Below are 13,666 nucleotides of genomic sequence, written 5' to 3'. Positions count from 1 at the left end.
CCTCAGGGCTCATTGTTGGCACCACTTCCGTTTAATATCTTTATTGATGACCTTGATGAAGACATAGAGTGTGTTATCAATAAGTTCACAGGTTACACCAAGTTTGGTGGCAGGATTGATCTGTATGAGGGTAGGGAGGGACTTGCATAGATTGGATAACATGGGCTAACGTTAATGGTATGAGTTTCAACAAAGCCAAGTACCAAGTCCTGCACTTGGGTCACAGCAAACCCAAGCAATGCTCCAGGCTTGGGGAAGTGTGGCTGGAAAGCTGTCTGGCAGAAAGGGACCTGGGGGTTCTAATCGACAAGAGGCTGAATATGAGCCAGCAGTGTGCCCAGGTAGCCAAGAAAGCCGATGGCATCCTGGCTTGTATCAGAAATGCTGTGTCCAGCAGGAGTAGGGAGGGGATTGCCCCCTTGTACTCAGCTCTGGTGAGGCCACACCTTGAGTATTGTGTCCAGTTTTGGGCACCTCAATACAGGAGAGATGTGGAGGTGCTGGGGTGAGCACAGAGGAGGGCAACAAAGCTGGTGAAGGGCCTGGAGAAGAAATGTTATGAAGAGTGACTGAGGGAGCTGGGGCTGTTTAGTTTGGAAAAGAGGAGGCTGAGGGGAGACCTCATTGCTGTCTGTAACTACCTGAAAGGACATTGTAGAGAGGCTGGTGCTGGTCATGAAAATTTTCATGGAAAGAGTGGTCAGACATTGGAAGGTGATGCCCAGGGAGGTGGTTGAGTCACCAACCCTGGATGTGTTTAAGGGTGTTTGGGGATATGGTTTAGGGGTGAGCCTTGTAGAGTAGGGTTATTGATTGGACTTGGTGATCCTGAGGGTCTTTTCCTATCTGAATGTTTCTGTGATTCTCTGTTAGCAAGATTTTAAAAACCATTTGAGATTGCACTCTCTCCATTTGAAAAGAATTGCTCAGGTTTCTAATAAGATGAAATAAGAAAGCTCTGAAAATTCCAGTTCCATTTTAAAAAAGCAGCTCTTTCAAGTACTGGTTTTGTAATCTGTGTTGAAGCTGCTGCGTAAGCTGCCTGGAGTGGCTGAGTACTTACTCCACTGACTGGAATAGCTACAAGATGTATGAAAGGGCCATGCTTCTCTGTGAGATACTTGCCTGTGTATTGTTAGCAGCATTGAGATATAAGGACAAGCAAATGTATTTTTACCATTTAAACAGGAAGCTTTACTGTGTTTTTCCTTTTCCTTTCCCCTCGTTCCTAGTAGTCATCAGTGATGCTGACTGACCTGCCACATACATGGCATACTAGGTAGTTTTTTTTATTGTAACACCTTTACATTTATCTGATATTGGACATTTGTATAAGCCACTGGAAAACAGATCATACAAGAAATTTTCTGCATGGAGAAAGCATCTTTTAGTTTCATGCTGACTCCCTCAGTTTAGGAAGGAGGTTGACTTGCTGGAATGAGTCCAGAGAAGGGCAACAAAGTTGGTGAGGGGTTTGGAACACAAGCCCTATGAGGAAAGACTGAGGGAGCTGGGGTTGCTTAGCCTGGAGAGGAGGAGACTCAGGGGTGACCTTATCACTCTCTACAACTACCTGAAGGGAGGTTGTAGACAGGAGGATGTTGGTCTCTTCTCCCAGGCAGCCAGTACCAGAACAAGAGGACACAGTCTCAGGCTGCGCCAGGGGAGGTTTAGGTTGGATGTTAGGAAGAAGTTCTATACAGAGAGAGTGATTGCCCATTGGAATGGGCTGCCTGGGGAGGTGGTGGAATCGCCATCATTGGAGGTGTTCAGGAGGAGACTTGATGGGGTGCTTGGTGCCATGGGTTAGTTGTTTAGGTGGCTTGGATTGGTTGATGGGTTGGATGCAATGATCTTGAAGGTCTCTTCCAACCTGGTTTATTCTATATTCTATCACCAGAAGCAATAGGGAATATTTGCTTAGTTCATATGAGTGTAAAATCTATACTTGCCTGCCAGAAGTACTCTGGTTTTTATTTCCCCTGTGTTGTGGCCTTGATTTTGGGGGAAAGATGGATTAAAATGTTAGAGGGACAAAATGATTATTAGTTGTAACATAACACAAAAGAAAGTATTCATTCATAGTTCTTCAAAATAATTTCCAAAAGGAGGCAAAGACATTTCGGGTGCAGATAGGAGAAACTGCTTTCTCAGCATGGCCTCATTGATATGCAATGGAATGAGGGCTATAGCATATTTGTCCTAAGTTTTTAGTCTACATTGTCACTCTTCAGAGAGCATTACTCTGCCAGGGATTGTTGCAACACTCATTCAGGGTGTTTGACATGGGCATTTAGTTAGCTTTAGTGACTTAATTGTAACATCTTTTATCCAGCTGAGTCAAATCTATGTAAATTTGAATGACAGGATGAGTTGAAAAATGTTCAGTAGATCTCAAATCTTCAGGACAGGTTAAATGGGAAAGTATTGCAGGGTTTAACATGAAAATTAATAGAAAGTTTTTGTGCAGATGATGCTTAGTATGCACAAATGATACTTTGTGCTTGCATTATCCTGGTGAATTTAAATCACCTTCCAGTGGTGTGGGATTCTTTAGGTGAGAGGCAGGAAGGTATTTAAGAGGCTTTGCTCATGAACTGTCTAGGCAGCAACAGACACAACTTTTCTGTCGACTGGAATAGCTTGTATTACAGCATGCTGAGTGGAGTTCTTGGCTTGGAAGTGCAGTTCCATCTTCATCCAGGGTCCTACTATTTGCTGGCTTTGGGAAACAAGGCACTACTAGCAAGTACAAAGGTGTGTTTCTATTGAATGTGTCTTGACAGCTGCTGTTGGTGTATGCTTAAATCAGCTGAGAGAATTCTGTAGCATTTGAGGAGGAAATACTGCCAAGGAAGTGTAGCAGCAGTTTCTAAATGAAGCCATCAGAGATACTGTCATCATTCCATCAAAGCAATGATGGACATGTTCCAGGGGACTTGTAGGAGGGTGAAGATACATTGCTAGAGGCACTGCTCAGGCGCAAAGGAGATGTTCAACACTGTCCTTACAATCAGAGGACACTGTTGCCAGCATTTCAACCTTGAAGCTTGTGATGTGTGGAGTAACTGGTGATGCTGGAAAATGGTCCAATGAAAGAGAAGGCACGCATTTGTGTCCAATGTTGTTAACCCTTTAAGTTCTCATAATGGAGAGCTTTATGTAAACTGCTGTCATGCTTAAGCAGCTTCCAAGACACGAATCACTTGCTCCATTTCCAGGTGTCTGCAATCCCAACAATCTGAACAAAACATCGTGATTCTGAGTATGAAGGAAATGCTTTATTTCTCAGTTTTGAGTCATTTGTATTTGACATTGGCTGTGGTGTGACCTTCACCTGGCAACGATTTCAGTAACATTTCACAGAAATATTTCAAATGCGGTGTTTCATGCAGAAATAAGTACCTTGAACTTGCTGCAGGTTTGTTATGAGTGGTGTGGCGTTCCAGTGCTGGCATGTGAAAGTATTTGTGAAGACTCTTTGGGGTTTGTTTTCTTATTTATTTGTTGTCTCTTTTTTTTGTTGGTTAGGTACGAATCTCCAGAAATTGCTCTGAATTGTGGAATAATGCTTAGAGAATGCATCAGGCACGAGCCACTTGCAAAAATAATCTTGTGGTCAGAACAATTCTATGATTTCTTCAGATATGTGGAAATGTCAACATTTGACATTGCTTCAGACGCATTCGCCACATTCAAGGTAATTGGCCTACAACGTGGGAATTACAGTTTCTGTCGTTCTCAGTTATACGAACTCGTAGGGATGTGTGTTATAGTCTTGGGCCAAGCAAGCCTAGGGATAGGAGAAAAAAATACATGTGATGCAAATGAATAAGCTGGATGCTGTTCTTCCTTATTTCTCAGAATGCAAGCTATACCTTTAACTATTTATTCTTGTTCCAAGTAACTTTTATTCTGGAAAGCGAGAGGTACACTGCACTGATTAGGCCACACCTCGAGTGCTGTGTCCAGTTCTGGGCCCCTCAGTTTAGGAAGGATGTTGACTTGCTGGAACGAGTCCAGAGAAGAGCAACAAAGTTGGTGAGGGGTTTGGAACACAAGCCCTATGAGGAAAGACTGAGGGAGCTGGGGTTGCTCAGCCTGGAGGAGAGGAGACTCAGGGGTGACCTTATCACTCTCTACAACTACCTGAAGGGAGGTTGTAGACAGGCGGATGATGGTCTCTTCTCCCAGGCAGCCAGTACCAGAACAAGAGGACACAGTCTCAGGCTGCGCCAGGGGAGGTTTAGGTTGGATGTTAGGAAGAAGTTCTATACAGAGAGAGTGATTGCCCATTGGAATGGGTTGCCCGGGGAGGTGGTGGAGTCGCCGTCATTGGAGGTGTTCAGGAGGAGACTTGATGGGGTGCTTGGTGCCATGGGTTAGCTGTTTGGGTGGGTTGGATTGGTTGATGGGTTGGACGCGATGATCTTGAAGGTCTCTTCCAACCTGGTTTGGTTTATGCTAAAATAAAGTTTATTCTAAAATAAAGTAAAATACCACGCGTTAACTGAAAACATGCATTTCTCTGCAAGGGGCTTTTAAATCTGTCCCCACTTCCTCAAGTGAGCAAACTCCTTTTCATTCTGGTGTGAACCTGAATGTATTTAATAGTGATGCTTTGCCTGGGGACATTTTCTGTTGCCCTAAGCCAATCAGCTGTAGGAGTGTAATCATAATACTGATGTGTATTAAACAGTGGGTCTTAATCTTGGATATGTGTAGTTCTGTGCAGAGCATAGCCTTTATGCATAAATTATGTTCTTCAGTGATAATTCCACAGGCTGCTGACCTGTGTGAATTAACATAACACATTGCAGACCTTTCCTGAGTGATGTCAAGATCCTTAGCAACGTCTGGGTAACTGAATTCATGTCCTACTGTCTCTGTTTAATGAATAGGCTCGAGGTAAGGAGCAAGTTCTTCATGGAGAGAGTTGTTAACCATTGGAATGGGCTGCCCAGGGAGGTGGTAGAGTCACCATCCCTGGATATGTTCAAAAAGGGATTGGATGTGGCACTTGAAGCTGTAGTTTAGTAGTCATGAGGTCTTGGGTGACAGGTTGGGCTTGATGATCTTTGAGGTCTTTTCCAACCTTATTGATTCTATGATAAATTTTTCTGTCGAGTGTCTTAGCTGTGCTCAGAGTTTAATGACAATGCATATGTACTGTTTAAATATTGTAGTGAACATACTGGCTTTATGCTTTTCTTTTACAGGATTTGCTTACAAGACACAAGTTGCTAAGCGCAGAATTTTTGGAACAGCATTACGATAGGGTGAGCAGATTCGATTTAACATTCAGGATTCTCTAGTGTTGTGCACTGTATTTGAAGAAATCCATATCTTCATTACGTGCTTCGTTTCGTTTGGGGAAATTTTCACACAATATTAAAACAATTGAACTTACTGTAATTTCTGCCAAGCAGTAAAATTAAGCTCAAAAAGTGATCGTTGAATCCAGAGGGTGGTAAAACAGGGTGGCCGAAATGTAGTTCTGTGGGAGTTGATTTGATTTGATTTCCCCACTAGAGGGAGCTCTTTCCTCGTATTTGTCTTTAGTCTGCGTTAACCCGGATCAACCGAAGAAGGCGAGATAGCCTTCCTCCACCTGCTGGGAACTCCCGAAATTTAGTGCCATGAGCTATTACAGCTGAGGAAATGATGAGATAACCACTTCCACCGCATAATAATCTAAACAGTAAAGCCTCCTAAAAGGCTAAATAGATATTTTTTTATAGGCATGCACACTGTTTCAACAGTAGTGAGGTAGAGGAACCTACAGAGATTTCAGGTTTTGTTTACATTTTTGTTATGGATTTGCATCTCCTCCAGTTTGTTGTAATCATTTGGAAGAAGAGTGTGTATGACACTTGGAAAGATCCTAACCCTGCTCTTTATTGTGTGTTTAGTTCTTCAGCGAATATGAGAAGTTACTTCATTCAGAAAATTATGTGACAAAGAGACAGTCACTTAAGGTAAGGCAGTTTGATTGGCTTCTTAAATGCATAGAGAATTCCTTTAATTGAAAGATGGGTTGATTTTAATTGAAACAGCTTCAGTAACTGCTTGGATAGTGCTTATTTAAATTTTTTTATGTTTTCACTCTTGACATCATCTGCTTTTCTTTAGTCCAGTCCTCCCATTATTTAGTGTCCAGCACACCCCGAGTCATTTCTGCCTGTGCAGAACTAGCTATATGCAACTATGGGGGGGTTGGTGGGATTTTGTTGTTGTTTAGTGTTTTGTTGTAATTTTTACTTTCAACAAATCCAGACACATTAAAGTAATTTAATAGAGGTTCACATTATGTGGCTAGAGCAATAATGAATGGCAATACGGTACATAACTTGTTGCAAGGGTGGTCCTGGTGGGGAATATCCTTTTACTCGCTTTTGGACGAGGAAGGTAGCAAAAGAAGTGTAAATATTTCTTATTTGAAGTACTGATTTAATTTGTTTAAATGATGTCTTTATTGGTGAGATGTGCCTTCTTTATAAATGAAAAAAATAATGAAAACATGGGGGGGTGGGGGGGGTGGGAAAGACTGAAAGACTTTTCGTTCAAATCCAGCTCATAACAAGGGGGAAACAAAAGACCTTTTTTTTTTTTTGCTTCTTGAGAAAAAGAAAAACAATAGAGAAAAATGCACCCTGCACTTAGGAATTGAGGGCATTTGAATTGGGAAAAAAAAATATTCTGAAAAACATTCTGAAAAGTTTTCTTATGTCCATTTTTAGCTTCTTGGTGAATTGTTATTGGATCGACACAACTTCACAATTATGACAAAGTACATCAGTAAACCTGAAAATCTCAAGCTAATGATGAACCTTCTACGAGACAAGAGTCGTAACATTCAATTTGAGGCCTTTCATGTGTTTAAGGTATGTTTTAAACCCCCTGCAATAAAACAAACAACGAGGGAACCCCACAGAGGAACCTGGCATAAGTTAGCTACTTAGCTGAGCCTAAATGGGAGTTTGTCTTAAAGTCTGTTAAGCAGTTAAAGAGAGAGCTAATGTTTGTCTTTGTTATGCTGGTCTTTACAAATAGCTCTCTTTGTATCTTCACAAAATGTTTCACAAACCACTCAGGATTGCCAGTGTAATTTCTCTTAGAAAATTTTGGAATTAAGAAAGATGAAGTGCAGTAAGATAAAGAGGAATGCACGATTTCATGTGAAATCCTGAAGCACCCTGAAGTTCAAAAGCGTTTTGGTTGTGCTGCATGATCTGTGAAACATGGTGGTATTTCAGTCAGGTCACCAAAATTTCAAAGCCTAAATTGTAATTCACACATTATGAAAGATAGCCATCTGACTTTATAGCAGCAGACAAGCAAATGGTTAAGGGCATGAAGATAGAACCTTATATATGAAATTCCAGTGAACTTTAAGATACACATTTGATCCTGTATGTAACACGAAACCTTGGACTTACTACAGAATTTAACTGTCAGGTGCCTTCAGTGGTTCTACAGAGGGTATTGTGGCTGGGAAACTGCTACAAATTGAATTTTCCTTGGGACTGGTGTTCATCTTTTAGGAAAAATGATGAGAAGTAATTTGATTTTAAAATTTGCATGGACTTCATTGTTTTTTCTGTGGAAATACTGGCACATGGAATGACTGAAACATCATTTGAAGTTACTGGCATCACTCTTTTGTTCATGAGATGCCGTGGTTTCCTCATGAGGTCTATGGTGACAGATTGGGCTTGATGATCTTTGAGGTCTCTTCCAACCTTGGTAATTCTGTGATTCTGCGATTTAACTTAGCCTTCTGTTTCCTACTGTTAGGCTAACTGCCTTTTATTTTCTTGCAGGTGTTTGTAGCCAATCCTAACAAGACACAGCCTATATTAGACATCCTTCTAAAGAACCAGACCAAACTTATTGAGTTCCTCAGCAAGTTTCAGAATGACAGGACCGAGGATGAACAGTTTAATGACGAGAAGACCTATTTAGTTAAACAGATCAGGGATTTGAAGAGACCAGCACAGCAAGAAGCTTAATCTCCAATAAACCCTTAAAATATTAAACCCAAATTCAGCATTTGCTGTTAGATATTCAGCATCAGGCACTCTTATCGATTCATGAGGAACATTACTGCTAATCTGCTGTTCAGTGAACGGTTTTTGGTTTTCTCTTTTCTTTTCTTTTTTTTTTTTTAGTTCAAGTTGAAAAACATAGCTGCTGCTTTCTTGCACAATGTGGACTTTCTTGATATTTGTGTCATTTCAGAATTCAAAGACACTGCTTGTTTTAGGAGTCCTGAAAAGAAAGATTCTAGGTTCGTGAACGCAAACATATAGATACTAGCTTGGTTGTAGGCGAGAAGGTGTTCATGTAGTTAAGTAACAGGTTGCATGCTTGCAAATCTGAATAAATCTGTATGTTTGCACTTAACCTTGTTTGAGATATGAGCACAACGTGACCTGTGCGTACCTGGCACCATAGTATAAGATTATATGCCTTGATTTAAAGAAAAAAAAAAAAGACAAAAAAGTTATAAAAAAAAAAAAAAAAGTGCAGTGCTTTATTTGTAATCAAAAGGGGGAAAATGTATCTAAGATGTGAGCTTATTGGGATAAAAGTTGTCTTGCAAATAAACTGATACTGAAACTTAGCAACTTCAAAAGAGTGAAAGCTCAAGGTTCATAAGGAAAATGTACATATGCCTTTCACTGCTTTATAGATAACTTTTTTTTTTTTGACATCTGATTTTTTTTTGTTTTCTGAGAATTGACTTGGAAATATGTTCTGAGGGGTTTTGTTCATTTTACTTTAAAGGTGTTTCAGGCAGTAGACCCTAGCAGTGACATTTTGCATTTCATTTCAACCGTGCTTGCTGGTTTCTTTTGTATATAACTCCTAGGCTGCTCATTTCTTTAAAATATGATTTAATTTGTACAGCAGAGGAATGTTATTGTATTAGTCTGTAACTATTACCTAATATTGAGTTTTGCAAAAATGAATGCTCATGTGTAATTGAATACTTCAGATCACATGGAAATGCTGATTTAATAATCTCAAGTACTGCAGCATTAAAAGGAAAACAAACCCACCAAACCAATTTTTTTTGTATTTGCTTATCTAATGGGGTGCTATCAATTAGGGTAGGCTGAAGTAGAGAACTGGAACCCTCTATGCTATGTTCTTACTGGATAATGTTGGCCTTACTCAATTAAACTAGCATTGTGCTCACCAGCTCTGCAAATGGCAAACTTTATGCTAAATTAACATCGATTCCCCTTTCTTCTGGGGAACCTGCAGTGCATCATCTTTTCCTTACAGTTATGTAAGTTGTGTGAGTGATGTAACTCCCTCTGACTTCAAGAAACTATTTCATAGACGTCCTAGCCTAAGAAAATGAAATCATTTTCTTGATTTTGCTCTTTAATGCTGCAAACTATCAGTATTTATAAAAAACAAAAGCCAACAGATTTTGCACCATGTTTTTGTTACTGTGACCATACAAAAGGAATCTACTAAATATAACTAAATGATGTTATTAAAATTGTATCTATCCATCGTATAGTAACGCTGAGATCACAACCAGGCAAACCTACCGATTGGAGTCTGAGAGTTCAAATTATGCATGGCTGAATCTGATTGTGGATGCTATAGAAAATGTTTGTTGCTTCCTGTCCTCTTCCTGATTAAAATGTTTCACAATCAGCAAAGTGAAACTCCTAAGTGATGCTTAAGCCGATTTGAAAGCCTTCACAAGGGAAGTCATATAGCTCCAGGAAATTGAGCATTTTCACTCAGTTGTTTAAAACTTCTCTTAACGTTGTAATTGGTCTTTTAAAGGTTCTTAATGTGTCCTTTGCAAACCGATTCTTTTGCCTACAGGAAAGGAAATGGCATACTCTTACTGAGGATCACAGGCAGGCAGAATTGGCCATGAGATGGTATTATAGTACTAACTATCTATTATGTTTTGGTTTATCATAGCTGAGTGGAGGAAAACATTATTTGCTGAGTTACTCACCATGACATGTAAGGCTTCCTCTTTAGAAAAATGTAGATGTGCTAAAGATTTATATATGTAAAGAAGTGAAAACACTTGGACTGGGACAGAGGTTGCTCTCTATTAGGCCTTGGGTAAAAATGGCTGTGGTGACTTTTTTTAATCTGTGGAAACATTTGAATGTTGGCTTTCGAAAAGGAGTTGTATTTAAATTAAAGCTCATTTGACGTGCTCTTCGTATTAAAAAAACTCTTGTTCTGGCAGTGGTTTCTTCTCTGCTCGAAGGCTTAAGGGTGTTTCTAAAAGTTATTTAAATGTCAGCGGCTTTTGGTTTGGCTTTCTTTTTTAATAAGAGATGTACACAGTTGTAATTCTACTTCTGCGGTAGCGTTGACTTTCTCCTGAGGAAAATGCATTTCTTACCCCCCAAAAAAAAATCTGGCTGGCCCCATAATTTAAATTGAAATAAAATTTTGAAGAAAAATGTGTGCTCTTTACTGTGTCACTGAAGAAGATCAGGGTTTTTTTTTTGTGGATGTGTATCTGTGCTGCTTCATTGCCGTAGGGGGGTTCAGCTTCCTCCGGTTTAAATCGTGAAAAACTCTGGTTGCAAAAGCGTTTTAAAGGAATTAAGACCAAGTGCTGTATTAGAGATATAATCAATATATATTAATTGCTGGTAGCCTCTCTTGCCTATTTGTAACACTGCTGGTTCTATTCTGTTTTCCTCATGATTGGGGCAAAGGGAGGAGATGCTATTGCCTGCATCATGTCTAGAAAGATGACTTGGAAGTGAATCCTCAATAATATTGGGCACTTCCCTTCTCTCTGCATTTCAGGAGCTTAAAGTGTGTTCAGATGGTAATTCTTCTCTTAGGATATGCTGTTTGAAGCTATCTGCCTCTGTTTTTAACAGGCAATATGCCACGTTACACGAAATGGCAAGTGTCAAAAGATTATGCTACCTTTACAGGAAAAAAAGCCTGGAACATTCACGAGCTTTTGATGTAGACTTCTTCAGATGGGTTTGTTTACAAAAATTATGGAAAAAAAATCTGATTTCCTGCCAGGAACATACTTACCTTGCAGACAAAAGTAGTTGGTCTTTTATAGCCCCCACTCACTAGAGACTACACCTGTTTGAGCCTTTATATGAAATGTTAGTACTTTTCTCCCTCACTGACAGTAAGATCACAAGTTGCAAGGTGAAGGGTAATTTATAATCAAATCACAAATTTTCATTGAAAGGAGGAGTGCTCAAGCTGGGAGCTTGGCAGGGTGTTTGGATGAAGTGGCCCTGGTGGGTGGGGGCATGGGAAATCCAAGTAGATGTTGCACTGACTACTTAAAATCTGTTTTCCCCCAGAGCTGATCAAGAAGGACCTGCCTTACAAGCTGCCATCTTTAGGAAGCAGAGTCAAAGTTGCCCTGGGAGCCCACAGCAGCAGGTATGGACAGAGCTGCTTTCAGTAAGAGCCAAGTCATTCCTAGCAGACAGCTTCATTGGTTTTCCTTTTGCTGCTATCCTTTTGTCCCTCCTTTTCATTCTAGACCTGTGCTGGCTGCTTTGTTGAATGATTGCCCTGCCCATACCGTTTTTCCTTACGTGGCTCTTCACTTGAATTGGTGCCATCTGTTCAGTGCAGCACCTATATTTTCTGCTATTGTTTTAGTTATTTGTCATGATACATCTGTACTGTATTCTCTGAAGGTTTTGTCTCCCTAGGCTGTTTTAAGTGCTGTTTCTTTTAGCTTTTCAGCATGTCGTAATTCAAGTCAACGGTTGGTATCACAGGAAAAAGAAGCCCCTTGTTTTGCCTGGTAGCTCTTTAAATCAGTGTTCAACGTAGTCTGAGCACACTGGACTTGTGAAGAGTTGTTTCTAGTGCGTGTAATCTGTGTTTGCCAAGTGTACCTGTGTAGATCCAGTTTGTATCTCACATGACTAGAGCAGGTCAAGATGTCAAGAAGATCAAAATAAGGAAAGAACTTGAAGGCAGGGAGGAGAGGCAAGCTTCCATTTATTGCATTATTTGAAAGAAATGGACTGTTTCATGAGAGAGAATAACTGTTGTGTACTGAGTTATCAAAATCTCAGTGCTATTGTTGGCTGTGTAAGTGTATTTACAACAAAATACAAAGGCAGGCTCTTTTTAGAGGACTCGTACTGGGGATTCTGGTTTGTGCAGCGGAAGTAAGGATAGTTTGTTTTCTTGCCCAGAAATGCCCTGGCTAGATCTTGCTTTCTGTTGCTTTTTATGAACGGACCCTTCACACTAAAAATGTCCCTACCATCTATTGCAGGAGAGTTTCCCAGTTGTGTGTGGTGGGGCTGCCTGTAACTCCAGCGTAGAGGTGACCCTTGTGCAATTGCCTTGTGGAAGGATTGATCCCACTAAAGGATTGATCAAGAGGCCATGTTTAGAGTGAAGAAAGATAACCAGTATTCAATAATACAAAGATACAGTTTAGACATGTTTTAGAGGGAGTGGATCTGTTTGGAAAAAACAAGTGATAAATGCGTGTATGCTACTTACTGTGTCTGTTGGAACAGCTGTCAGACTAGGTACTATTAAGACAGCTGTTTACTATTAAGATGAATGTGCCCAAAATTAAATCAGCATTAGGTGCTTTTCCATTTCTTCCCCAACAGATTCCTTGTACCAATCCTGTTACAGTTCTTGTTCATTCCTCTTGTGGTGACCTTTGGGAATTGCTCCACATCCCACTATGAAGAAACTCAGGGTGATGAAAACGTGAGTGTTGCTTAACAAGGATCTGCTATTATAACTGATGTTCAACTTAATTTAACATTGCTTGGTGTTATTTAGAGAGGATTAAGTTTGCATTTAATTTGAGAAATAAAAACACATAACACCCCCCCCAAAATAGAGGCTATGTAGATTTTCAAGGCTGTTTTAAGAATGTTGTGTATTCTAACATCAATAAACCTTTGTACCAATAACTTGGGACATCTAAATAAGGCATGCAGTATGTGTAGTATGATGTTTACTGAGGTGTGAGCAAGCCAAGTGTTCCACCTCAACACTTTAATAGCTTTTACAGATTGTATGGAATTAAAAGGAAATGTGTCACTAGAGAAATCAGACTGTGTCACAGGCTTCTAGGCATCTAGAGAGGTTGGGAAATAGTCTGCAGAGGGGTGCAAAGGTTCACCTGGCTGTAAAACTTAGCTAGCCGTAGCTACATTTCCTCATCTTTTTCCTCCTCTGGAATTCCAGAGTCCTGGGTCATGCCAGCTAACATCTAGTGACATGAAAGCAGCATTTAAGGATTTACAATAATGTTATACTTTTACATAAAGCATTTTTGCTTTGCAAAATGTTTCTTGAAGAAGTAGAACCGCCTCACAAACAAAAGCAGTGTCTTGGCAGCAGTAGGTTTGTGCAGTGCTTCTTCAGACTGTTAGAACAGCAGGGAAATCCTTTAGGCTTAACTTTGTGATGGTGTTTGAGGAGCATGGACATGCAGGTTAAGGCTGAAACTTACTTGTAAGTCATATCAGAGCAGTGTTCTAGGAAAAAAAAAGGGCACAGATAAAGCTAATAACACAGCAGGAACAGTTGTAGACTTCCAGAGAAGTCTAAAATGAGTTCATTGGAGGCTGTGAATAACTTGTAAATGTCTCATTTAATGTAAAAGGTTACATGATTTGCCCTACCTACGCTGTAG

General features: G+C 40.1%; 1 protein-coding gene across 2 annotated transcripts in view; it reads left to right on the top strand.

Moving 5' to 3' along the window:
• CAB39 (calcium binding protein 39) overlaps positions 1-10,457 on the top strand; it is a 44,953-nt gene extending 34,496 nt beyond the window's left edge. For both annotated transcript variants that reach the window (XM_068145435.1, XM_068145436.1), the window contains exons 5-9: positions 3,532-3,700; positions 5,220-5,279; positions 5,913-5,978; positions 6,741-6,884; positions 7,824-10,457. In XM_068145435.1, coding sequence (XP_068001536.1) covers positions 3,532-3,700; positions 5,220-5,279; positions 5,913-5,978; positions 6,741-6,884; positions 7,824-8,012 — 628 coding nt within the window. In that variant the 3' untranslated portion in view covers positions 8,013-10,457. The remainder of the gene's footprint in view (positions 1-3,531; positions 3,701-5,219; positions 5,280-5,912; positions 5,979-6,740; positions 6,885-7,823) is intronic.
• The last annotated feature ends 3,209 nt before the right edge of the window (positions 10,458-13,666 follow it).

Source organism: Melanerpes formicivorus, unplaced genomic scaffold (assembly GCF_026170545.1).
Source record: "Melanerpes formicivorus ecotype bairdi unplaced genomic scaffold, bMelFor1.0.p_v2 SCAF_12, whole genome shotgun sequence".
In the NCBI taxonomy this organism is placed as follows: domain Eukaryota; kingdom Metazoa; phylum Chordata; class Aves; order Piciformes; family Picidae; genus Melanerpes; species Melanerpes formicivorus.
Note: the sequence above shows the minus strand (reverse complement) of the source record. Positions and strands in the feature narration are given on the sequence as shown.